The sequence below is a fragment of the Photinus pyralis genome, unplaced genomic scaffold (assembly GCF_008802855.1).
Source record: "Photinus pyralis isolate 1611_PpyrPB1 unplaced genomic scaffold, Ppyr1.3 Ppyr1.4_LG9, whole genome shotgun sequence".
NCBI classification, from domain to species: domain Eukaryota; kingdom Metazoa; phylum Arthropoda; class Insecta; order Coleoptera; family Lampyridae; genus Photinus; species Photinus pyralis.
In genome coordinates, this window is record NW_022170878.1 from 7070368 (window position 1) to 7098102 (window position 27735).

The 27735-nt window shown below is 40.0% G+C and overlaps 1 protein-coding gene across 5 annotated transcripts in view; it reads left to right on the forward strand.

Annotated features, from left to right (window-relative positions):
- Positions 1 to 11336: 11336 nt before the first annotated feature.
- LOC116180128 (titin) overlaps positions 11337 to 27735 on the forward strand; it is a 36442-nt gene continuing 20043 nt past the window's right edge. For 2 of the 5 annotated variants that reach the window (XM_031499978.1, XM_031499980.1), the window contains exons 1-4: positions 15135 to 15299; positions 20376 to 20444; positions 20627 to 20759; positions 20817 to 20981. In XM_031499978.1, the coding sequence (XP_031355838.1) occupies positions 15229 to 15299; positions 20376 to 20444; positions 20627 to 20759; positions 20817 to 20981 (438 nt within the window). In that variant the 5' untranslated portion in view covers positions 15135 to 15228. The other 3 variants (XM_031499981.1, XM_031499982.1, XM_031499979.1) reach the window with 3 other exon arrangements.

Below are 27735 nucleotides of genomic sequence, written 5' to 3' on the forward strand. Positions count from 1 at the left end.
GCGGGTCTGGACGGACGGACGGACAAAACGCAAACAATAGCACACTTTTTTTTAATTCTTAAAAAAATGCGCCGAAAAATAGGTGGCGTACTAGCATTTCGCCGCTTTTTTATCGTTAATTAGTTGCGAACAGCCGCTGTCATACTTTTCTCGAAAACGGATAGATGAAAACGATCTGTTTCCATATTTCTAAAGGAAGCGATGTTTTCCAACGAAATAACTAAGTGATTTTAAATTTTTTGATTTATGTAAAGTAGTGGTCGGTTATTTTTAGGAATGTGCATAAGGAATTATTGTTTGGCATTATTTTAATATTCCTGAAGGAATCGACCACCCGGAATATAAAATAGGTATTGTATTTATTGATATATAACATCCATACAAAGAATTTTGGTTATTTTGTGATGGGAAAATTGCATCTAATTTCAGTGATACCATTCCTTTGGTTGGATTAAAATTTTGTTTAGCATTCAGAGCTGTTTTTCTGTTTTGAACAGGGTATGTTAGCCGTAGTGGGAGCGATTTAACGTGTTTTAACTGAGCTGCGGCTGTTTTCAGCCAAGCCCTGAACAAGCATCCCTGCCCAGGTGAGACCGCATTTCCGCACTACTCCTGGGAATTGTATGGAACCTTCACACAAAACCTTTCTGGGTTCATCGTCAGAGGGGACCAACAAGTTGGGCCCTCAAAAGAGGTCCGGTAACGGGGCAGGCTTCTCGAAGGAGGGGACGGCTCCAACGCAGGGCCTTACCTAAGGACCTGGCGGTCGGTCAGCTCCTATTCGCAAGAAGAATAGGACTGGCGCACAGAAGGCGATGGCGGGGGGGGGGGCCTTCCTCGTCTGGCAGGGTTCCGCTGGAATCCGCAGGGCGCCATGGTGGCCGAATGCGAGGACCAGTGGACCTTGGACTGGTTGGAGAGGACTGTCCTTCTAAGCCCTGGGATGGCGCGTCGCTTAAAGTTCAGAGGCACGTCCCGAGGGTAACCAAGGTGATGGCTGTGTTGTACGGGCTCCCGAAAACTGTCGGACCGGTTGGATAGACCACCTTTGCTCTGTCGGAAAGCAGGGCAGGTGGAAGAGGCGGCCTCAGTAGTAAGCGACGCCATAACAGTGTCCTATGAGGATAGCTGTAAAGAAGAGAACACCTTGGTGGAACTCAGACCTTGGAAAGGCTCGTAAGGAGGTTCGCAAGCTCTTTAATAGGGCCATGCGAACTAAGTTGCCTGCGGACTGGGAAGATCTCAAGATCTCCCAGCGCAGGGACCAATCCGGAGGTCTAAACAAGAATTATGGAGGACCTTCTGTGGTAACATGGAGGGCCTTCCTGAAGTTCAAAAACTTCGTAAGATCCTTTTGAAGGACCCGGGGCAAAAAGTGGGGACACTGAGACTTCCATGCGGCAGATATACGTCTACCGCGGGTAACGAGGGAAGGGGGAGCATTTGTAATAATTTTGTACGAGAGTACAGTGCTACTACCAGAAGTTCATAGTAAATGCATAGTTTGCAATTCATCCCGAGCGGATTTCTTAATCTTTTACAGTACAATGTAACGGGGGGGCTAGTACCAGAACTCCATAGTCAACGCAAAATTATAATCTTTTATGTCTCGGTGAGTTTGAGCGTTGATAGGGTGTAATACGTGGGGGGTGGGGGAGTCTTTTGCTCTCAATGGGAGTGTAATTATTTGTAAGAATTTTCTTGCGAGTAATATAAACTTCAACCTTATAGCGGACCTTATTACCTACTGGTTTGAGCGTTAAGAGAGTGTAATGCAATGGGGGGGTGGGGGTGGGGTCTTTTGGAAGAGTGAGTATAATCCTACTACCAGGTGTTTATAGTAAATGCAAGGCTTGGCTTCATACCAGACGGGATTCTTAATCTTCTATATCTCGGTGGGTTTGAGCGTTAAAAGGGTGTAATTCAAGGGGAGGGGGGTCTTATTTTTATACTAACAGGAGTCCACAGTAAATGTAAAATTTGGCCTCCTGTCAGGCTGGTTTTTTAATCTTCTATATCTTCCCCTATGGATTTGAGCGTTAAGAGGGTGTAATAATGCAGGAGGGGGGGGTGTCTTCTGTTTTCAATGGAAGGATTGTTTCTAAGAATTTTCTTGTAACTGCAGCCCTAGTACCAGGGGTTCATAGTAAACGTAAAATTGGCATACTACCAGGCGGGTTTCTTAATCTTCTATATTTCAGTGGGTGTGAGCGTTAAAAGGGTGTAGTGTGTGGGGGAGGGGGGGGGGATCTTCTGCTCTTAATGGTAGTGTGATTTGTAATAATTTTCTTGCGAGTATAACTCTACTAGCAGAAGGTTTGTAGTAAGTATAAACTTTGGCTCGGACCTTATATGCCCCTACTGGTTTGAGCGTTAAGAGAGTGTAATGCAATGGGGGGGTGGGGGTCTTCTGTTTTCAATGGAAGGATTGTTTCTTGTAACTGTAGCCCTAGTACCAGGGGTCCATAGTAAACGTAAAATTGGCATACTACCAAGCTAATCTTCAATATCTCAGTGGGTTTGAGCGTTGAAAGGGTGTAATGTGTGTGTGTGTGTGGGGGGGGGGGGTTGATTTGTAAGAATTTTCTTGCGAGATAACCCTTTTAGCACGAGGTTTGTAGTAAGTATAAACTTTGACCTTATATCGGACCCCTACTAGTTTGAGTGTTAAGAGAGTGTAATGCAATGTGGGAGGGGGGAGGGGGGTTGGAAGGGTGAGCACAATCCTACTACCAGGTGTTCATAGTAATTGAAAAGCTTGGCCTCATGCCAGACGGAATTCTCTACATCTTCCCCTACTGGTTTGAGTGTTGAGAGGGTGTAATGCAAGGGGTTGGGGGGAGGGGGGTCTTCTTCTTTTAATGGAAAGATTATTTGTAAGGATTCCTTTGTGAGTGTGGCCATACTACGAGGAGTCCATAGTAAATGTAAAATTTGACCTCCTGTCAGGGTTCCTTAATATTCTATACCTTTCCCGACTGGTTTTAGCGTTAAGCGAGTACAATGCAGGAGGGAGGGGGGGGGGTGTCTTCTGCTCTCAATGGAAATGTGATTTGTAAGAATTTTCTTGCGAGTACAGACCATGGTAAATGGAAAGTTTGACCTCATACCGCAGCTTCATATGAGGACAACTTTAGAGATCCTTTCAAAAGACACAGAGTGGGGACATCCATGCGGCAGATGTACGTCCACCGTGGATAAAGGTCTCGCATGTCTCCTGGAAACACACTTTCCAGGCTCGGGAGACTACGTAACGTCGCACCCACCAAAAAGAGCTACCCGGGCCGGTGTAAGGCCGATCGACCGCAAATTAGATGCCCGAGTGGTCACCCAGGGATCTCTGAGATGGGCGGTCAACATGTTCAGCCCAAGTGCTCCCCTTAAGAAGGTTTTGTAGCCTCTGAAAGAGAGGGTGGCGTTGGGAGCTAGTTTGGTTTCAGTTATTGAGAGGATCTGTCGGGGTGAAGGAGGTTTTTTTTTATGTGGGGACGTTTGCGACGTATGCCACAGGGGTTGACGGCACCGACGACAAAATCCGTGATTATGGAATTAGGAAATGATTATGTTAAGGGTGGAGAACGCTACCACGTTTCCTGAGAAGGACGCGAAAGCTTGGGCGTGGATGACCTCTCAACGGCGGTCGGGAAAGAGATTGACAATTTAAGGGCGTTTTCACATGTTAGATTTGTGGTTTTCACCACAAGTTGGACATATTTGGACGCGCATTCTGAGGAGGGGTGGCCGATTTTGGTGCACATGGAGCAGCTTTTTGGCGTAAGATCTGGTTCGCATAGATAGTGAACATGCAAACACCCTGTTGGAGGAGATACTGTAGGGTGGATTTACTGGTGGTAATTTTGCAGGCGAGAACCGATGAGCCGGACGCGGATAATTCTAGGGAGAGGAAGAGGAAGAGGAAGAAGTTCGGGTTCTGTATCGACTTTAGATTGGTCAGTGGTAGGTTAAAGGTGAGGATGGAGTGGTCTAATTGTTTTTGGGAAGTGATGGCGTGTGGGATGTTACGAATACAGTAGCGCTATGTTGTGGGTGAGTTTATCGAGTGCTAGGACCTGACAGAGTCGAAAAGGTAGATTGAACCGCGTAGATGGTGGTTTTGGAGGAGATTTGGAAGGGCGTATGGTGATCTATGTGATGTGGCGGTGGTGTGGGGATTCTGCGTAGAGTAGTGGAATATGATGGGGTGACGGTAGGTCGCTATAGGAGATTGAGGGAGGGGTTTTTGTGTTGAGGGGCGATCGGCGGACGAGGAGTGGATCGTCGTGGTCACAGAAGAGTCCTGGGGAACCATTGCAAGGTTTTGTAGAATTGAAGCTAACTGCGGGACTGGCTAATGGGGTTCTTGAATGCGGTTCACTAGAAAGACAGGTCGAGAACTTGTTGCGAGGAGATACCAAGTGTTATTTTCATGTCCCGCCCTCTTGTGTAGGAGTTAAGTACTTGCGTAGATGGACTATTATAAAAGGGAGTTGCGATTTAATTGTAGATTTATCCTGTATGTAAGGTAAACATAACCTAACTAAGAATGTATAATGTTTTGATGCTACAATAAAGTATTAATAAATTAACAACACTATAAATTTTCATTTATTAACAAAATTAGTGAACACAGAACACTATACAATTTGAATTCTCTTGCACAGTAGATTACTTTCTAAAACAATCACACACAATCAGCTCTCCAAAAAACACCGCAATGGATAATAACAAACCACAACCGAATACCAAAAAGGCGCCACTGAGGTGCTCGAAAGAAAAAGACACCACCTCCTCCTCAGAAATGAACTTGCTCTTCTTCTCCTCTGCGTAGAACTGTCGATCCTTATCCAATTTGTCGTACAATCCGCTTTCAGCCAGCCTGTCAATAATCTCGTCCATACTGTCAACAATGAAACCGCATTCTCTAGTCGTAAACACATTCATGATACTCGGCAACAGTTTATTCTCAACAAAATAAGGTGGTGGGGATACTTGCAGACTCAATTCAATCGATTGCAATTTCTTGAGATGTATGGCGAATGAAAAACCTTTATCGGCATACCAGCTTTTTGTTAAGTTGTGAGAGTCACCTTTCAGATGACATCGTTTTTCTAACATTCCAAATGCTTGGCCGATATACGTAAGCTGTTCCAACATAAACGCGGACTCAGCATCTAACCAAATGGAAAGATTAGTTCCCATCAACTCTTCTAAGCTCTCAATGTGTTTTCCCACAGGTAGCGACATCAACAACCGCATTAATTCTGCAAGGTACGCGGTTTGTATGTGTATACTGTATATGATGTAACACATGATCAAGAATCTTGAAGTTGAACAGTTGGGAATCCAATTGGAGCTGCCACAAAATGTGATACTGACAGTATTCATTATGATAGTAGCCAAGTTCACTCTAAATCGACAGCTTACGTACCAGGCGAAGACGAATAACACAAAAACCAGAAGAATTGATATCCAAACTTCTTTCCTGAAGGCAACTATCAAAACCTCAATATACGACATTTTATCAGCTGGGGGAACAACGAACACAACGTTGTCTCTTTCAAATACGTAACTGACACGATAAAATAGAAATACCATAAGCGACAATGGCATATCGCCAAATATCTCAGGCAGGACTCCTTCCTCCATATCGACAAAAACGAAAGAAATGTTGAGTACTTCCTGTGTAACATTTAAGGTATACTCTCTTGGATCAAACTCGTACCGCGATTTAGTTAAGAGGCCGACAGTTGCGGGGCAGCCGTTATAGTTCCTGGTAGCTTTCGGAATTGTGTCCGTAATTGAACCTACACAACTTTGATTGTGAATTACGTTTAATCTGCGTCCGCAAGCATTCAACGCGTCGTTTGGATCTCCCGTAATTAAAAGCGACTTCGCGGGGCTTTCGATGTCGATCGTCAACACCGCGACGTAGACGATGTTGTTCATCCAATACCACTGCAAGACCGCTTCCGCTAAATTATTTTGGTCGGTTATCACTAAAAATCGCCCATTGGGTTTATTAGGCTCGTGTCTGCTCAAATACATCATGTTTTTGTTAAATATGCTTAAATTGGTAGCTTGAATCACGAAATTGTAAATAGGCCATTCTGGAGACCTCTTGTTCTTGGTGCTAACAAGAAACTTGCTGTTACTTACGTGGAACGGTAAAAGATGGTTCAAGTTATCATAGTAAACGAAGCGAACGGGTTGGTTTCCAAAAATCGTTTCAATAACTTTTGCGCCACATTCTTCTACCGACCGCGACGACGCATCGATTACAAATTTCGCATTGTGAATTGAACGCAGAAAAATTGCGAAAAGAACACAAAATAAAATACCGCCTTTCATTACACGGACTCGATTTGCCTCAAGAACGTTCACAAATGACGGGAGGTAAAGTGAAATTCGAGCTAGACCTTTTAGGGCAATTGAATATGGATTTTAGTAATATCTTTTTATTGTCTGAGGGCCAAAGCCTATAATTTAATAGACAGCTAACAATGGAAACGCAGCCTGTTATTCTTATTTGAATTTGATATGTAAGTATATTTTCCTATGCGCGTCCACAGGTGGCGTATATATTTCGGGAATGACGCGATTTTCTCCCCCGAATCGTGGGGGGGCGGAGGTCTTCTATTTTTAATAAATGGAACGATTATTTGTAAGAATTCCCATTGTGAGTGTAAGCCCTACTACAAGGAGTAGCACCAAGTAAATGTCAAGTTTGGCCTCCTACAGGTGGGTTCTTAATCTTCTGACATCTTCACCGGTGAATGAGAGTTAAGAGGGTGTAATNAAGGTTACACTAGATTAACGGTATTGAAGCAAATAAAAAAGGTTGTGTAAAAGATCGTATCTTCCGAAAATTCCCCCATCAGCTGGTCGCTCCCGGTATCGTTTAGGTGTTAGCGCTTATCTACTCGGTGGTACGCCGGATAGCTGCCGGCAATCAACAGGTGTTCGTACTCCGGAATATTCGCAAGATGCAAATTCATTTACTATCCCAAAATTATGCCAGGTCAATGTCCTCCGCACACAAGAATGTGCAAGGATATACTATAAACTATACCGTACAAGGATTCGTCTGTACAAGGATTGACCGGTACAAGAATTCATCTACTACATGGACCCCCTAAAAGTAATGAAGATGTAACACTCCCTTAACGAGATTTTTAATAACATACCTGAAATCGTCAGGAGGGTAATGAAAAATACTTAAAATCAATGAAATATGGAAATTATCCAACCTCAAATTGTGAATCTGAAAGAATTTTAGATAACATAACGTAAAAGAAAGCCAACGCCATTTCACTTACATGTAGCTAGGGCGATGAACTTCAACCAGATATAGCCTCGCAATGGAGAAAACGGCTTCTGAGTTACACTACTCGACAACGCCAATGAAAAGGTAAAATTGCCAGAGATTTCACGTGAATGATGCCAAATATTACCCACTGGTTTAAGAAGAATTCACAATGCCACGCTCTACAACAAGTACAACCTCGTTGGCTTTAAAACGGAAATGAAGTGAAAAAATAACGCGATCTGCGCGAGGAAAGAAACACGCGTACAAGTGACGCCATCTCACCTATATCCTACCTAACCTAGCAAGCGGTAATTTTTGAAATTTGAATATGAATAAACTAAACTGTTACAGGTTGTTTAGTATAATTATATGCAAATAGACTAAATTTATTGTTAATTTAATTGTTATAAGTAAACGACGTGATTAAATTTAGGTTACACTGATGTCAAGTCTCGGGTTGTGTTTAGTGAACAATTTTAGCTTATGCCACTAGTGACCAGATCTACGTCAGACAAAATAGAACAACTAAAATACAATAAACAGAAAAATTCAAAGGGCTGTAACTTTTGAACTAGTAACCCAATCTTCAAACTGTCGGCCTCAAAAAAAGGCAGTGTATAACCTTCCTTTTTTACCAAAAATCGACTACACACATTTTCTTATAGAATGTGGCCTGTAAAATCCATAATTTCAAGCAGTTCCAAGATTGGGCTACTAGTTCAAAAGTTACAGCCCTTTGAACTTTCTTTCGAAATTGGGTTCTAGTCTGATCGAAAAAGTAGGAATTGTTTTGGATTCTACGCACCAAAATTAATAAGAAAAAGTGTTTTCCCGAGAAATTTTGGTGCAGTCGATTTTTGGTAAAAAGGAAGGCTATACACGGTGTCCATTTTTCGAGTGCCAATATGGGGATCTCACTTATCTTAAGAGATAGAAAGTTGGTTAAATGGGGGCAAAGTTGCCGTGCTGAATAAGAATCTGAAAAGACATTTCAAATATCTTCAATAGTTTTGAAGATATCTCAAAAAAACAAAAATTTCTGATTTTCGTTTTTATTTTTTTTATGATAAACTAATCGTAGTAGACATTTCTAATTAGCACATTATTCGGACACTTTTTTATGGAGATTTCAAATATGGCGTCCTGTTTTTAATTACGTTCAAGATGACGGAGAAACACGTGGCAACTTTAGTTTTTCTTATGGACGCCATATTGAATTTTGACATTTTGGGATTACGTCTTTTTTTCTCTTTACAACGATATATCACACATAGTAGTTCAGTATCACATTTTTCCTAAAAATACAATTTTTCATTTTTTGAGAAGTGTGCTTTGTAAAAACAAAACGTTCTTTTGTTGTCAACAAAAGTTTGACAGTTTGATCCATTTGTCTGGTTGCAGCGTTGTGAGAGAAGTAGCAATTCGATTTTCATCTCAACCGCTTGCAAAATTGCCTGCTCATATTAATTGGGTCTATCACCATACTGCTGTCTACATCTTTTAAAAGAACCATATTCGCCCAAGTTTTTATGCAGCAAAGAAAAATACCTCAAACTAGGTTGTTGCCCCTCTGGATAACGCTGCAAGTATGTTGCAGCAGTCATGTGGGCATTTCGATGAGAAGTGTAGTAAATTTGAATCATATCTCTTTGATCTGCACTTGAAAAAGGCATTTGCGCATTACAAACAGCCTAAACCTAAATGACACTGCATGAAATAAGTCAACCTTTTGTTCACAACAAAAGAACGTTTTGTTTTTCCAAAGCACTCCTCTCAAAAAATTAAAAATTGTATTTTTAGGAAAAATGTGATACTGAACCACCATGTGTGATATATCGTTGTAAAGAGAAAAAAAGACGTAATCTCAAAATGTGAAAATTCAAAATGGCGCCCATAAGAAAAACTAAAGTTGCCACGTGTTTCTCCGTCATCTGGAGAGTTATTAAAAACAGGATGCCATATTTAAAATTTTCATTAAAAAGTGTCCGAATAATGTGTTAATTAGAAATGTCTACTACGATTAGTTTATCATAAAAAAAATAAAAACGAAAATCAGAAATTTTTGTTTTTTTGAGATATCTTCAAAACTATTGAAGATATTTGAAATGTCTTTTCAGCTTCTTATTCAGCACAAAAATTAGCAACTTTGCCCCCATTTAACCAACTTTCTATCTCTTAAGATAAGTGAGATCCCCATAGTGGCCCCCATAGTGGCACTCGAAAAATGGACACCGTGTATACTGCCTTTTTTTGAGGCCCCGAAAAAAATTGTCTCAGATCGACCCGGAAAAAAAATTTTCTTATAGAATGTGGCCTGTAGAATCCATAATTTCAAACAGTTCCAAGATTGGGCTACTAGATCAAAAGTTACACGGATCACCACCTAGATGACATCGACTTGGTATCGGCTTCACGTCAAGGGGGATTATTAATTTACTACATGTTCCTCGTTTGATTCGTGTATCAAGGTGGTAGAACGTACAAAGATGTATTTCCAACTTTAATTGGGAGGACAATTTTAAGAAATTCACCAAAATATCGAGGGTAGAATAATCTCTAATGCTCATATATCGAAAGCCAACAATCTCTAATAGAAAAATCTGAACTCACAACTGCCATGATCATTTTTTCGTAGTAAAATTGAATTAGTTATATAGACTAATTGAGAATTATGTTGCAAGTTATGCTGAAATAGATATTTGTAGGGAATAGTACAAATATAGCATTAGGTAATTGAATAAATAGGTTGAAATCAATAAGTCCGTATTGAATAATTCGTTTATACCTCAAAAGCTTCCATTTATTTGATTAGGTGATTTAGTATGACGAAATCGTTGTGTTTCGAGATTATTGATTTTGAGATAATGGATTTTGAAAATTACTTGGTAGTATAAGTATTCTACTATCAGGATCACAGGATTAATGAAGGAATCAACTTTAATAAAGTCGGTATGGTTAATTCTCTGATTTTTTCTTTTGATTAGTATATCGTAATATCCTATTCTAACTTGAAATGTTGATTGCTACTATCAGGATCACAGAATGAACTTTTTTCTTTCTCTTTCTGGCTCTGTCCTGTCTTCGCATGGTTCTTCTGGAAAATCATAACTTCTATACGATGTACCGGAAGCTGCAACAATCCCATTTTGTACCGGTACTTCAAGGTGATGGATGACTTCTGGATTGCTGGATGTTGCTCCTGGCTGGTGGCATTCGGAAGTAATTCGGAGGTAATTTGAGAGTGACCAACTGCGAGTGGGGCAGTCCTGTTGTTATTGGCGATTCTGCTAGTATTGTTATTTTTGTCCTGCATCGGCGTTAGTCCTACCAATTCTGATTGGATTATAGCAGAAAGTGCGTCTAATGCTCCTAGTGGTTGGGTGGTGTGGTGGTTCGGTTCTTTTGAGAAAATACCATTGTTTTAAATCCATCCGTGAAGATGGATGTCTAGTTGAGATCCCACATCCACATCAAGAAAGGGGTGATAGTTTTTCCCTCACATGAATTCCGATCGTTCTTCTAGGATAGGCAATCGCTTAATCGCCTCACCCAGAATTCGAGAGCGACATTCCTGTACCAGTACCAGGATCCGTTCATCCCCTATTGCGGGTCGCCTCGCACGGCACAAACACGAGGATGTTGTCTTTAGTCTGGACTTCCAGTTGGACCGGTCATACGCCGCGTCTGACTTCTGGCAATCGTGCCTGGGTGCTTCTCTGCGTTGGACTTGTTTCATTTCCGCCGTTTTGATTTTAATGCCAAAAAAAATCGTGCAATCTAAGGGCCTTTGAACCATAAAAATGATGGCTTCCGTTGTTAAGGAAGATGTCCCTTTAATAACGCACAGCTTCCAGACTTCCGCTTTCTTCTAATTATAGCCGATCCATAAATAGCGACAATTTTTTTCTTGTTCCAAGAAGAAAGCCCGTCACGGGCCGATTCAGATCGATTGGAATCCAATCAGCCTCCGCAATTTACTCGTAAGTGCATATCCGCCTACGCCCGAGAGAACGAAAAAAAGGCGTTTAGGTAAACAACAAATAATTCGGATTTTCTCGTCATAACTCGGACAAGACGTTAGTCAGCGTAAACGTCGCGACGGCATTAGTCATCCATCGCACTCTTTAAAATAAGCCCAGAAACACCTACAAGGTACCAGTATTGTATACCTCGCTTTACCAAACGTAAGTACTTTTTAGTTTGTGTGTGTTCGTAGCTTTTTGTACAAACAGGATTGAGAAAAACTTGTGCATCATTTATCAAAAGAAAAAAGAGTATTTCGGGGATGATTTATTAGCGCGCGCGGTGCGGGAGGAGGCCATTGGCAATCGCTTCGCTCCATTAGCGATTAATATCGCAACAATTTTTTTTATGTCGTTAAAATTGAGGTTATGCCGTAACGTCACGGCTCGCCGATGGATTTAAAATTGTTTTCAAAGAGGGGGCTTTTTATTTTAGGCGTAGACGAAATTACAATTAAAAATACTCCTGTTTGAAGATAGAGGTATTTTTAAAACTCCGCACAGTGGCGTGCGTCCTCCCGCGCGCGCGATTTTTTTCCAAAATTTCGAGTGATTGATCGCGCGCCTCTGCTTTGTAATAAACAAACAATGCCTTTTGGCAAAGTTTAGCAGACCGTTTAAAAGTTGGGAATTCTTGGCAAAGACTAAATTTATATAAACGCGACAGCGTCCGCGTTAATACCCAACAACGGAACCCGAACGTCGGAAATAGAATATTGTGGTCTTTACTCTTAGAGCGCTATTTTAATTAGGCCGCGCAGCAAGCTTTATTTCATTGGGGCGGTGTATTTTTCAATATGCTAGAAAACGCATTCTTCGAAAGTTTTTATAGATGTTTCGCCACAATTTTTGAGGCTTGGGGGGGTTGAGGGGGTCAAATAGGGCAATAGACGTGCGAAGGCATCATATTTGAATTTGCCAGAAAAAACTACCCTAAAATGATGGGTCGCACTCCTAGCAAAGGGTGAAGTTTAGACTTCGACCTTGATGATGGTCAGAATTTGACAACCGAAACACGGCAACGTTGCACATTTTCTGATTTCAGATTTTCTAATATCAGATGTAACCCATATGTGACTTCAAATGGAAAGGGGAGGGCTAGCTTTGCACCTCAATTTGAAATATGTACGTTTCATCGAATCGTAAATGCGAAAATTATGCGCTAACTGGGCACAGTGGGCATAATTCTAATTCAAAACAACACTGTTCCGTTCCCTAGAAGTAAAATAATACCTTCCTTCGTGTACTGGGGTATTCCATACCACCGGACCTCTCGGTTTTACGTTATTCCCCAAAATTGTTCGTTTTACATAATTATTTTTGAAAAGGGCCTTTCGAATTGAGGGTTTTGAGGGTGAACGAATCACCGGGCGGTCTGGGGCGTATAGAATACCCCCCCCCCCCGATCTACGAACGAGGGTTTAAATCAGTTGTAGGGAAATGAACTTTATATCTTATTTTTCGTGGGGAGTATTCCACACCCCCCATAGAAGCATAATACCTTCGTATACTGGAGGGACCGTACACACCCTCCTGTTTTACAATCTTCCCCAAAATTCCCCAGTATACGAAGGAGGGCTTATATGAGCAAGTCTCTGCTTATATGAGTTGTAATAAAATGAACTTTCAATCCTTCACACCCTCCAGACCCCCTTAGGTACATTTCGCTAGATGTAACAATACCTTCCTATACTGGGGGTATTCTATACCCCACAGACCCCCCGGTTAGATATTCTTCTCCAAAATGTTTCAGTCCCTTAGCTTTTATATGATAATTTCTGAAAATGGCCTTTAGAGCTTAAGGTTTTAAAGGTGAACGTATCACCGGGGGGTCTGGGGGGTATGGAATACCCACCAGCACACGAAGCAGAGCTCATGTCAGTTGTAGGGACATTCACTTTGAATCTTTTCTATTTCTGTTTAATACTCTAAACCCCCCAGACCCCATTACGTTCCCCCAGAAGTAGCATAATACCTTCGTATACTGGGGGATATTCCATACCCCCCAGACCCCCCGGTTAGATATTCTTCCCCAAAATGTTTCAGTCCCTTAACTTTTATATGATAATTTTTGAAAATGGCCCCTAGAGCTTAAGGTTTTAAAGGTGAACGTATCACCGGGGGGTCTGGGGGGTATGGAATACCCCCCAGCATACGAAGGAAAGCTCATATCAATTGTAGGGAAATTCACTTTGAATCTTTTCGATTTCTGTGGAATACTCTAAACCCCCCAGACCCCATTACGTTCCCCCAGAAGTAGCATAATACCTTCGTATACTGGGGGTATTCCATACCCCCCAGACCCCCCGGTTAGATATTCTTCCCCAAAATGTTTCAGTCCCTTAACTTTTATATGATAATTTTTGAAAATGGCCCCTAGAGCTTAAGGTTTTAAAGGTGAACGTATCACCAGGGGGTCTGGGGGGTATTAATACCCCCCAGCATACGAAGCAGAGCTCATCTCAGTTGTAGGGAAATTCACTTTGAATCTTTTCGATTTCTGTGGAATACTCTAAACCCCCCAGACCCCATTACGTTCCCCCAGAAGTAGCATAATACCTTCGTATACTGGGGGGTATTCCATACCCCCCAGACCCCCCGGTTAGATATTCTTCCCCAAAATGTTTCAGTCCCTTAGCTTTTATATGATAATTTCTGAAAATGGCCCCTAGAGCTTAAGGTTTTAAAGGTGAACGTATCACCGGGGGGTCTGGGGGGTATGGAATACCCCCCAGCACATAAAGCAGAGCTTTGTAGGGAAATTCACTTTGAATCTTTTCTATTTCTGTTTAATACTCTAAACCCCCCAGACCCCATTACGTTCCCCCAGAAGTAGCATAATACCTTCGTATACTGGGGGTATTCCATACCCCCCAGACCCCCCGGTTAGATATTCTTCCCCAAAATGTTTCAGTCACTTAACTTTTATATGATAATTTCTGAAAATGGCCTTTAGCGCTTAAGGTTTTAAAGGTCACCGGGGGGTCTGGGGGGGTTCTAGAGTTCCTGAGCGATTTCAAAGACTAATTTGATTCTGATACCGATACCTTTAGAGAGGCCTTGGTAATCCCCCCAGAAATCTCTGGATAGGTCCAAAGATATACTTGAAAGACCCTCTAAAAATAGCTAAAAGTGGTTTTGCGTATTCCAGCAGTTGAAGGGTGATCAGCAGAGCACTAAAATGCTGTGGAAGGCACTATGACTCCCTGGAAACCTCTTAGAACAGTCTTGGGAAATATGCTCCGGAAACACGCTTTTCTGCAGCGATTTTTAAAGCATATTAAACCTACCCAATCTGTATGCCTAGAGACTAACTGTCTCGAAAGGTTGTTTTGGAAATGGCATAAATTTTCAACAGAGGATGATTGTTCCCTAATTTTCTTTCTAAAGGTTTTGAGACCCTACAAAAGCCCTCAACGAGTTTTCCGGGAGTCTAAAGATCTCAGATGCCCTTTCCAGGGCTCGTTGGGGGCTCCATGTGCATTTTCTACAAATTTCGAGGAGCGGAAAAGTTAAGAAACAACAATGACCTGAAAAGTACTTGAAATGGAACCGAATGGAAAGCATTAAAAAATTCGTTGCATTGGATACGTTAGAACGTCACAAAATGAAGAACTCGGAAGCTCGCGACGAAAAATTTAATAACTCGAGCCGGTCGCGTCTAGATTATAATATTCTAAGTTTCGTACATGCGCTTCCTGCTGATCCAAAATTGGATCAAGTGAAGTCGAGAGCTTTTTCGGCTGGCAGTACGCAAGTTTCAGTGTACTTGTGGTAGAAACATGTCGTGATTATTGTCTGTGAGTTGTACGCTTGTTACAAAATTCAGTTCACGCTGCTTTTTCAATTTTTCTATTTCGAGTTCTTAGCGCTCGCTATTTTTTTTTGGGGGGAAAAAAGATGCTCGGTCAATTGCTTGCTTACGCCTGGGTGGTTTTGTGTAATATGATTTTTAAGAGATCGACGAGCGGGTGAGTTCTTTTGTCAATCATTTCCTTCACCCACTGTGTCTGTCTGTCGTCCCGCGTTTCCCCGATGGAACAGTTGGCGATCGTAAATCGTGCGTACGATCGAGTCGATGATATAATTGTGGTGATCGATTTTAAAATAGTAATGATTGAAGGGCAGTTGCCAACATGTAAACAAGGACGAGATAATTGCTAAGTTTAAACATTGAGGGCATTACCAACGTTTCATTCATCCAAGAACAACAGAAATACTTTAGCTAAATTTATAAGCTGATCGAAAGAAATTTACAAGTTCTTGGAAAGCGTTACAAAATATGTTGCGCAACAAAATATTTGCTCCACATTTACTTTTTGGGGCGAATTCGCAGACTTAATCCACGACCGTTCAAATTTCGCGCGCCAAAGTCAGCTGTGACACCTATCGTCAACAGGTAGGCGATCCTAAATCTTAACCAAAAGCTACGTAGGGAGGTACCCTCCAATTTCAATCAACATCTGGTTTTGTTTTCCTAAGTATTAATTTTAGATCATAATTTATTCTGACCTCAAACAAATTTTAAAATAACGCGAAAAGAGCCAGGCACAATTGATGACAGCCAAATGGGCCCATAATTGACCTTTTCCAGATTTCGCTCGCTCAAATAATTACATAATTTCGAAATCCAAAGTTAATTAATTGATCTCAATTTCCATTAGAATTGGCAATTAATCAAGAAAGTGTAAATCCGTGATTAATTGGACGAAAGTGTGCCCTAGTTTTACGGCTGAATTAAAAGCACATTCTGCGTGAATACATAAATTCGCGAAATTTAATTAAAGGAAGCCTCTAGCAAAAAATTAAGCCTCTAATTACAGCTAATTTAAGATCAAAGGCGTTGTCTTTAATCTCTACATGCGGAAATTCTCACTATACCCCATTTTAATTAATCAGATCCGGTTTCGTTTCTGAATATTAATTGCTCTAATTGAAGACGGACAATCCTAGGAACTTAGTCCAACTTGAAGTGGACCGATGCACGATTTTCCATCCCTAATTAATGTTTCTTTTTCAAACTTAAATTTAATTACTACAAATTAAACCGTTGTGACACAAATTCTCCGCAACTTAGTGCAATTATTGGATTAACTCTGCTCGATGTAAGTATATGGCCAATTTAATTTAAGTGTAGAAATTTACGAACTCCCCCGTTGCGGGATTTTGTATTGCTAATTAATTAAATCCGGTTCCATTTCCGAAGAATTACTGAAATTAAAGACGTTTTCACACAAAATTAAACTTAATTAAATAGCTACAAGTTAGGAACAAATTCTACGAAACTTAACCCAATTACTTGATTAAACGCACTCGATTTAATGGCAAGCAGAAATTAATTTAAATTTTGCAGCCTACGAATCCTTCCGTAAAGCGATCTTTCAACCCCAATTAATTAATTCCAATTTCGTCTCCGGACTTACTTCAAATTCGACAGTTTAGAACAAATTCTGTACAACTTAGCCCAATTAATAGATTAAACTCGGTTGATGTAAGTGTACGCCCAATTTAATTTAAATTTTGTTACCCTAACTAATTAATGCCGGTTTCGTTCCGGAATGAAATTCAAGAGCTTCAATTTAGGTGAATTAGAACTCCTAATTAATCTAGTCCGTTTTCGTGTTCAAATTAAATTTAATCACTGCACTTTTGACTTCAATTTTGCAGAACTTAATCCAAATATTGAATTAAACTTGATATAATGTATGCATGTAATTGTATGCACAATTTAATTTAAATTTAGTAATTTGCCAACTTCCACCCCCTCAAATTACGCGATTTTGTATCCCTAACTAATTAAATCCGGTTTCGTTTCTTAATTAAATTCATTTGTTTCAATTCAAGGAATTGAGACTCCTAATTAATTCATTCATTTAAATTTAGTAAATCACCAACCTCCACCCCCCTCCCCCCCATCACGTTAAGCGATTTTGTATTCCTAACTAGTTAAATGGCCAGCTTCATTTTTGAATTAAATTCAATTGCTTCAATTTAAATGATTTACGACTCCTAATTAATTAAGGTCCGGCTTCCTTTTTGAATTAAATTTCATTACTGCAACTGAGGACGTTTTGACACAAAATTTGCAGAATAATCCAACTACTGATTTGAGTAATTCATCAACCTGTCTCCCCCCCCCCCCATCGTTACGCTATTTTGTATCCTTACTTCAATAAATCCGGTTCCGTTTCAAAATTAATTTCTATCCCTTCAATCTAGGCGATTTAGCACCCCGGATTAATTAAATCCAGTTTCGTTTCAGAATTAAATTTAATTACTGCAAATTAGGATCATTTGAGACACTTAATCCAATACTTTGAAACCCATGAAGCGATCTTGGATCCCAATTTAAGTAATGCCAATTTTGTTTCTGAATTCATATCAATTTCTAACATTTGGGAGGCAAAAAGATAAATTCTGCGGAACTGATTACTGGATTCCTCATCACTTGATTCCTTGATTTAAGTGTAAGCAAAATTTAATTTCAATTTTGAAACCCTACGAACTCTTCCGTAAAGCAATTACTTAATTCCAGTTTTGTTTCTGGATTTAATTCAATTGCTACAATATACAACGGAAAGGAACAAATTCTGCGCAACTTAACAATTACTAAATTATACTCACTTGGTTTAAGTGTAAGTAGAATTTAATTAAGATTTTGGAACCCACAAACCCTTCTGTAAGACGAGCTTGGACTTCCGGTTAATTAATTTCAGTTTTGTTTCGGAATTTAATTCAATTGCTGCAATCTAGAAAAGAAGGATAGAAATTCTACGCAACTTAGCCTAATTACTGGATTAAGCGCACTTGATTTAAGCAGAATTTAATATAAATGTTGTATTTCATACCCTCTCCCCTTGCCGTTGTGCGATTTTCTATTTTTAATTAATAAAATCCGGTTCAGTTTCGAATTGAATTCAATTTAGATGATTTACGACTCCTAATTAATTAAGTCGGGTTTTGTTTTTGAATTAAATTTAATTACTGCAATTGTACAAATTAATTTAAATTTAGTAATTCACTCCCCCCCTCTCCCCCGCCCCCATGCGTCACGCGATTTTGTGTCTTACTTGATTTAAGTATAAGCACAATTTAATTTAAATGTTGAAACCCACGATCCCTTCCGTAAAGTGATCTTGCACTTCCAATTAATTAATTCCGGTTTTCTTTCTGAATTTAATTCAATTGCTACAATATACAAAGGAAAGGAACAAATTCTTCGCAACTTAACATAATTACTCAATTCTACTCGCTTGGTTTAAGTGTAAGTAGAATTTAATTAAAATTTTGAAACCCACAAACCCTTCTGGAACACGAGCTTAGACTTCCGATTAATTAATTTCAGTTTCGTTTCTGAATTTAATTCAATTGTTGCAATCTAGAAAAGAAGGGAAGAATTTCTACGCAACTTAGCCTAATTACTGGATTAAACGTACTTGATCCCTCCTCGCGGTTGCGCAATTTTGTATTTTTAATTAAAATCCGGTTCAGTTTCGAATTAAATTCAATTGCTACAATTTAGACAATTTAAGACTCCTAATTAATTAAATCGAGTTTTGATTTTGAATTAAATTTAATTATTGCAATTGCACAAATTAATTTAAATTTAGTAATTTACCCCCTCTCCCCCCCGCGTGTCGTGATTTTGTGTCTCTAAGTAATTAAATCCGATTCCGTTTATGAATTAAATTCAATTACTTCAGTTTGGGTGATCCTAATTAATTATGTCTGGCTTCGTTTCTGATTTAAAGTCTCATTAACTTCCAGCCTTTTTCAACCTAAAACAGTCCCTCATCGCACACCAACACTTTGCACTTTGAAAAAAAACCTTCGTCTGGATTACTCACAAAATTGCTACTGTCTCTCTCGCCCTCGAAGCTGTAATTCTAATTAAAATTTACTTCGAGTCGCACGGTTAACGCTCAAAAACGAATACCTTCAAAAATCTCTCACGATTAATCCCCACCCATTCATTTTGAATTAATTAACATCCACAAAATGGCGTCTTATTAATGAAAACGATCATTTTTAATAATTAATTCGTTTGCTTCGTTCCTCCCCTACGAATTACATGGGAGCTAGCGTAATACGGTGATACGTTCCCTCTCAGAACGTTCAGCCTTAAAATCTCTTTTGAAAAATTATCATGGAAGTGCTAAGGGTACTAATCATTTTGGAGGAAAATGTAGAACCGGAGGGTCTGGGGGATTACATACCCCCCCCCCCAGAATCACCGGTGGTACGTTCATCCTTAAAACGTTCGCCATAAAAACTCTTTTGAAAAATTATGGTGAAAGTTGAAAGGGCACCAAACAAATTCTGAGGAAGAATGTAAAACTGGGATGCCAAGAGAGGAGTATGGGCTACCCCCCAGGAAAAAGAAAGGGCCAATAATCTTACCATCGTACACTGGGGAGTATTCCATATCACCCAGGGATACGTTCACTACTAGAACATCTCTGATTAGCTGCCGGTAATTAAACTTACTTAATTGGCCGGATGAAAATTCGTAAATTTTAGTAAAGTTTGTCTATAACGCGAGGAGAGGCGACGCAAAAAATTGTATCTGCCGAGGAGGATTTCACATTCCGCGCTAAGCGTTTTCAGAGGAATTGCATTTTAAAGTATCGAAAAATAGTGCCATGGTCGAAACGGTAACTTCGAAAACATTGTTAAAAACAATCTCAACTGAACACTATTTTTGGCGGCCACGGCGTAATAGTTATAAACAATTTATAAGTACGACATAAAACAACAAAGATGTAAGTGATTTACGGAGTACACAAAAACTGCACAAATATTTTGAAAACCAATAATTTTTATTTTCGCGTGCCAATTGTTTTTGAGTTATCGCCGAAAATGTCGCCAAACGGGAAACGTCCCAGAAATTGATATATAAATAATTTTTTAATCTAAACAGCTGTTATCTGGGTTAAACGAATTTTTTATGTTTGTTTTTAACGACCATTTTCACGCAAGATTTAATGACGTAATAAGTGTGTCTCTCAGTTTACTAATTGTACACTTTTGGGGGGATGGAAAAATAGGTGCGATGAGCGAGTGATGCGAGGGCTGGTTGTGCTCTCGTACTTCGTTTGGGATAACATGCAGAGAAGGTAGGGTGCAAGTTTTTCTCAATCTAATTTTAAACGTTCAATTGGCAAAAATAGTACAATAAACGTTTTGTTAAGTCAAAGAAATTGACGTTATTTGCGGAGATCGGCTTGGAACGTTGCCAGAGGTTTTTTTTTCCGACGCCGTCTGCCGGGCGTAATTTAAAATTCGAGTTCTGTTTTAGAAAACTAACCGAAAAAATGGAATTGGTACCAGTCGAAGACAAAATGAACCAGGTCGCCGCGATGGCGCCGTCTGTCATTGGTAACGTGGTGGAGAGCGAGATTAATACCGACGAGGAGTCGACCAGCACCGAGGTTTGTACCTATATCACCAAAGCACTTTGGCGTATACTAAATCCAGACATTTTGCAGATCTCGAAGGACACCGACACCAGCAAGTATGAGGAGCAACGGGAGGATTACGAGGCGCAAGGTAGCGCAAAAATAGTCGGCACTTCCGGTACGACTAGCTCCGCCGCCTCGGCGAAGAGCAGCGACGCGAAGAGTCGCGAAGAATACTCCGAGGGCAATCGCAAGGTACTCACGACCAAAACGTCATCCGCAAAGAGTTACAGCTTTGAAGAGACAACCGAATACGAATGCGACTATTAAGCCGTTAAAAAAAACCACCACCGTCTTCCTACTAACTTCCTTCTCTTATGGTAATTAGGAGTAGCTTAAGGCTGAAATTGTGATACGAAAAAGACAATTTTGGAAAACCTATCTTCGATTCTGTTAGCTTTAGCTTTGGGGGTTTCCCTTTCAGTTTTTGTATTTGAATTTCCACAATAAACTTTACGTCTATTATTTGTTTCATTTTTGATTTTAATAGAACCGTATTGTTTAGAATATTGTAGTATTGTTAACTATAGATTAGTAACAAAGAATAACAAACAGTCATTGCGATAAACACTAGCTGCTAGCGTTAAATAACCAGCTTTTAGTGTTCTACTAACAAAATAATGCCAACCTTTGATTTGAAAAAACATCTAGCACAAAATAGTTGCTACTAACCGGGAATTAAATCACAAATGTAGCATAAAATTCTTGCCCGAATCGTGACTCTGACAAAAGGTTAAGCAAAATCCTTAAAATACTATTTCTTTCCCCTTTTTTCACTTCATGTGCCAGCAATTCCAAGAATAAGCATGTCACAACCACCCCTTACCCATTTTCCAGCAGGTCCACCATTTATTTCAACCCTTAAAGTCCCCTTTCTTTACTTTTTGCGACACAAATTCCAAGAATTGGCTTGTCAAAACCACCCCTTGGCCATTTTCCATCCAGTTCAACCCATATGCACCCTCGACAATGTCATTCACTCTTTGAAATCACTTCTTCATATTTCTTGGTCCACCAATTCCAAATATGGGAGTGTCGCAAAGACCCAAGAACCATTTTCTATCAAGTGTAACCCTTCTCCACTCTCAAGCACATTTCTCATCCCTTAAAGTCCCATTTCTTTACCTAACGCGCCACCAATTCCGAGAATATAAGCATGTCACAACCACCCTTTAAACATTTGCCATCAAGTTTAACCCTTTCGCACCGTCAACCACTTATTTCGTCACTTATAATACCACCTTTAACCACTCCTTGGCCATTTTACATCGAGTTTGACACTTATGCACCCTCAACCAATTTTTTGATTCTTTAATATCCCCTTCATGAACATTTAGCGCCACACATTTCAAGAAAAGCATGCCACAACTACCCTTCACCCAATTTCCATCAAGTTTAACCCTTCTGCACACTCACCATACTTTTTCGCTCTTTAAAATCACTTTCCCTTTCTTCTTGTGCCACAAATTTTATAAATAAGCATGCGACATCAACCCTTTAACGAATTTCCATCAAGTTTAACCCTTCTGCACACTCAGCAATTTTTTCGCCCTCTGAAATCGCTTTCCCATACTCCTTGATCCATTAATTTTAAAAACAAGCATCCACACCAACCCTTTACTCACGTGTCAACCAGTTTAACCCTGCTGCACCATCAACATTCTTTTCGCCCTTTGAAATCACTTCTCCATACACCTTAAACCACCAATCCCAAGAATAAGTGTGTCAATTTACTAATTTTTTATCCCTTCTGCACGCTCAACCGTTTTTTCATCCCTTAAAATCATTTTCTATATTTCTTCCTCCGCCAACACCATGAATCAGCACGTGCGAACAACCATTTAGCCATTGTTCAACAAGTTTTTCCCTTCTGCACCCTCATCAATTGTTTTCGTCCCTTAAAACCCTCTTTCGGTGTTTCTTGCGCCACCAAATTCCATGAATAAACATGTGTCACACTCCCCTAACTGTTATATAGCAATTTTTTCCGGTTTTCACCCTCAACCATTTTTTTTCATCCCTTAAAGCCTTGTTACTCTACTTCTTGCGCCATCAATTCCAAGAATAAACATTTGTCAACGACCCTTTAGCCATTTTCTCTTCTGCACCCTCAGCTATTTTTTTTCACCCCTTGCAATCCTCTTACTTGCGATCAAGTTTAACCCCTCTGGACTCTCAAGATTTTTTTTACTTTCAAAGGCACTTTTCCATACTTCGTTCGCTACTAATTCTAAGAATAAGCAGCCACAACAACCCTTTGCTCATTTTTCACCCTGTTTAACCATTCTGCACCCTCAAACAATTTTTCATACCTTAAAATAGCCTTTCTTTACTTTATGAGACCCCAATTCCAAGAATACTACAACCCTTACTTAATTTTCATCCAGTTTAACCCTTTTGCACCCACAAGCATTTTTTCATCCCTTAAAACTTCCTTTCTTTTCTTCATGCGCCACAAATTCCAAGAATAGCTTCCCTTTGCCTATTTTTCACCCAGTCTTACTCTTCTGCACACTAAACAAAATTTTTTCTACCCTTAGAAATCACGTTGCCGTACTTCTTGTCCCACAACCCCAGGTATAAGTAAGTGACATCAACCCTGTGCCCATTTTGCATCAAATTTAGTCCTTCTACACCCTAAATATTTTGTATCGTCACAACCACTTCTTACCCATTTTCCAACAACCCTTTCGAAACGTCCACCATTTAAAGTACCCTTTCTTTACCTAATGGACTACCAATTTCAAAATTAGACATGCCACTACCCCTCTTTAACCATTTTCCACCCTCAACGACCTTTTTGATCCCTTAAGACCCCTTGGTTTACTTCTTACAACACAAATTCCAAGAATTGGTTGTCAAAACCACCCCTTGGCCATTTTCCATCGAGTTCAACCCGTATGCACCCTCAACAACTTCATTCACTGTTTGAAATCGCCTTTTCATATTTCTTGGGCCACCAATTCCAAATTTGGGAGTGTCACAAGCACTCTTGAACCATTTTCCATCAAGTGTAACCCTTCTCCACTTTCAACCACGTTTCTCATCCCTTAAAGTCCCTTGTCGTTACTTCTTGCGCCGCCATTTCCTAGAATATGCATGTCACTACAGTCTTGTACTCATTTTTCATAAAATTTAACCCATTCTGCACCCTCGTCCATTTTTCATCCCTTAAAATCCCTTTTATTAACTTCTTCTTGCGTAAATAAGCATTCCATACCATTTGTACCAGTAATTCCAAGAACAAGCGTGCCACAGCCTCCCGTTAGTAATTTTTTATCCTGTTTAATCTTTTTGAATCGTCAACCATTTTTTTGATCCCTAAAAGTCCCCCCAGAAGTCCCCTTTCCGTACTACGTGCGCCACTAATTCCAAGAATAGACAAGTCACAACCACCCCTTACACATTTTCCACCTAGTTTAACCCCTTCGCACCGTCAACCACTTATTTCGTAACTTATAGGACCACCTTTAACCAGCCCTTGGCCATTTTACATCGAGTTTAACACTTATGCACCCCCAACCAGTTTTTTGATTCTTTAATATACCCTTTATAAACATTTTGCGCCACAAATTTCAAGAAAATCATGCCACAACCACCCTTCACTCATTTGCTATCAAGTTTAACCCTTCTGCACACTCACCATACTTTTTCGCTCTTTGAAATCACTTTCCCTTCCTTCTTGCGCCACAAATTTCATAAATAAGCATGTGACATCAACCCTTCACTAAATTTCCATCAAGTTTTACCCTTCTGCATCCTCAAAACTTTTTGCGCCCCTTAAAGTCAATTCTCCTTACTTCTTGTGCCACCAATTCCAATAATATGAATGGCACTACCACCCTTAAACCATTTTCAATCAAGTGTAACCCTTCTGCACCTTCAACTACTCGTTTCATCCCTTAAAGTCAACTTTCTATACCTCATACGCCACCAATTGCAAGAGTAAAATTATCATAACCTCCATTTGGTCATTATCCATCGAGTTTTTCCCTTCTGCACCCTCAGCAATTTTTTTCGCCCTCTGAAATCACTTTCCCATACTCCTTGAGCCATCAGTTTTAAAAACAAGCATTCACACCAACCCTTTACTCACCTTTCAACCAGTTTAACCCTGCTGTACCCTTAAAATTCTCATCGCCCTTTGAAATCACTTTGTCCATACACCTTACACCACCAATCCCAAGAATAAGTGTGTCAATTTACTTATTTTTTATCCCTTCTCCACGCTCAACCATTTTTTTCATCCCTTAAAGTCATTTTCTATACTTCTTCCTCCGCCAATACCATGAATAAGCACGTGCGAACAACCATTTAGCCATTGTTCATCAAGTTTTTCTCTTCTGCACCCTCAACAATTGTTTTAGTCCCTTAAAATCCTCTTTCGGTACTTCTTCCGCCACAAATTCGATGAATAAGCATGTAGCACAACCCTCTAGCTGTTATATAGCAAGTTTTTTCCGTTTTTCACCCTCAACCATTTTTTTCATCCCTTAAAGCCTTGTTACTCTACTTCCTGCGTCATCAATTCCAAGAATAAGCATTTATCAACGACCCTTTAGCCATTTTCTCTTCTGCATCCTCAGCTATTTTTTTCATCCCTTGAAATCCTCTTACTTTACTACTTGCGCCACCAATTTTAGGAGTAAGTTCAATACAACCTCACTTTAGCCACTTGCGATCAAGTTTAACCCCTCTGGACCCTCAAGATTTTTTTTACTTTCAAAGGCACTTTTCCATACTTCGTCCGCTACTAATTCTAAGAATAAGCAGCCACAACAACCCTTTACTCATTTTTCACCCTGTTTAACCATTCTGCACCCTCAAACAATTTTTCGTAGCTTAAAATAGCCTTTCTTTACTTTATGAGACCCCAATTCCAAGAATAAGTACCTATGTGACTACAACCCTTACTTCATTTTCATCCAGTTTAACACTTTTGCACCCACAAGCATTTTTTCATCCCTTAAAACTTCCTTTCTTTTCTTCATGCGCCACAAATTCCAAGAATTACTTCCCTTTGCCTATTTTTCACCCAGTGTTACTCTTCTGCACACTAAACAAAATTTTTTCTACCCTTAGAAATCACGTTGCCGTACTTCTTGTCCCACAACCCCAGGTATAAGTAAGTGACATCAACCCTGTGCCCATTTTGCATCAAATTTAGTCCTTCTACGCCCTAAATATTTTATATCGTCACAACCACTTCTTACCCATTTTCCAACAACCCTTTCGAAACGTCCACCATTTATTTCATTCCTTAAAGTACCCTTTCTTTACCTAATGGACTACCAATTTCAAAATTAGACACGTCACTACCCCTCTTTAACCATTTTCCACCCTCAACGACCTTTTTGATCCCTTAAGTGCCCTTGATTTACTTCTTACGACATAAATTCCAAGAATTGGTTTGTCAAAACCACCCCTTGGGCATTTTCCATCGAGTTCAACCCGTATGCACCCTCAACAACTTCATTCACTGTTTGAAATCGCCTTTTCATATTTCTTGGGCCACCAATTCCAAATTTGGGAATGTCACAAGCACCCTTGAACCATTTTCCATCAAGTGTAACCCTTCTCCACTTTCAACCACATTTCTCATCCCTTAAAGTCCCTTGCCCTTACTTCTTGCGCCGCAATTTCCTAGAATATGCATGTCACTACAGTCTTGTACTCATTTTTCATCAAATTTAACCCATTCTGCACCCTCATCCATTTTTCATCCCTTAACGTCCGTTTTATTTACTTCTTCCTGCGTAAATACGCATTCCATACCGTTTGTACCAGTAATTCTAAGAACAAGCGCACCACAGTCTCCCGTTGCCCATTTTTTATCCTGTTAACCCTTTTGGATCGTCCACCATTTTTTTGATCCCTCAAAGTCACCCTAGAAGTCCCCTTTCCGTACTACGTACGCCACTAATTCCAAGATCAGACAAGTCACAACCATCCCTTACACATTTTCCATCAAGTTTAACCTTTTCGCACCGTCAACCACTTATTTCGTCACTTATAGTATCAGCTTTAACCACCCCTTGTCCATTTTACATCGAGTTTAACACTTATTCACCCTCAACCAGTTTTTTGATCCTTTAATATCCCCTTTATGAACGTTTTGCGTCACAAATCATCTCACAATCACCACCCTTCATTAATGATCTATCAAGTTTAACCCATCTTCACCCTCAAAATTTTTTTCGCCCCTTAAAGTCAGTTCTCCTTGTTTCTTGTGCCACCAATTCCAATAATAAGGATGGCACTACCACCCTTAAACCATTTTCCATCAAGTGTAACCCTTCTGCACCTTCAACTACTTGTTTCATCCCTTAAAGTCAACTTTCTATACCTCATACGCCACCAATTGCATGAGTAAGATTGTCATAACCGGCATTTGGTCATTTTCCATCGAGTTTAACGCTTCTGCACCCTCTACCATTTTTTCGCCCTGTGAAATGATTTTCCTTACTTTTGCGCCATAAATCTCAAGAATAAGCATGTGACAGCAACCCCTTACTAAATTTTCATCAAGCTTAACCCTTCTGCGCCCCAACCATTTGTTTCATCCCTTAAAGTCCTCTTCTTATATGTTCATGAGGCACCAATTTCAAGAGTAAAAATGCCACAACCACCCCAGTTTAACCATTCTGCACTCCAAACCACTGTTTTCATCCCTTACAGTGCTCTTTCCTTACTTCGTAACCATGTATAAGCATGTTACAACAACCCCTCACTCATTTTTCATCAAGTTTAACCCTTACTCACTTCCAACCATTCTTTTCATCCCTTAATGTCCCGTTGCTTTACCCACCAATTCCAAGACTAAACATGTGTCAACAGCCCTTTAGTCATTTGTTCATACACTTTAACCCATATGCACCCTCAAACAGTTTCTGCATCCCTTAAAGTCCCATTTCTTTACTTTTTGCGGCACCAGTCTCAAGCATAAGCA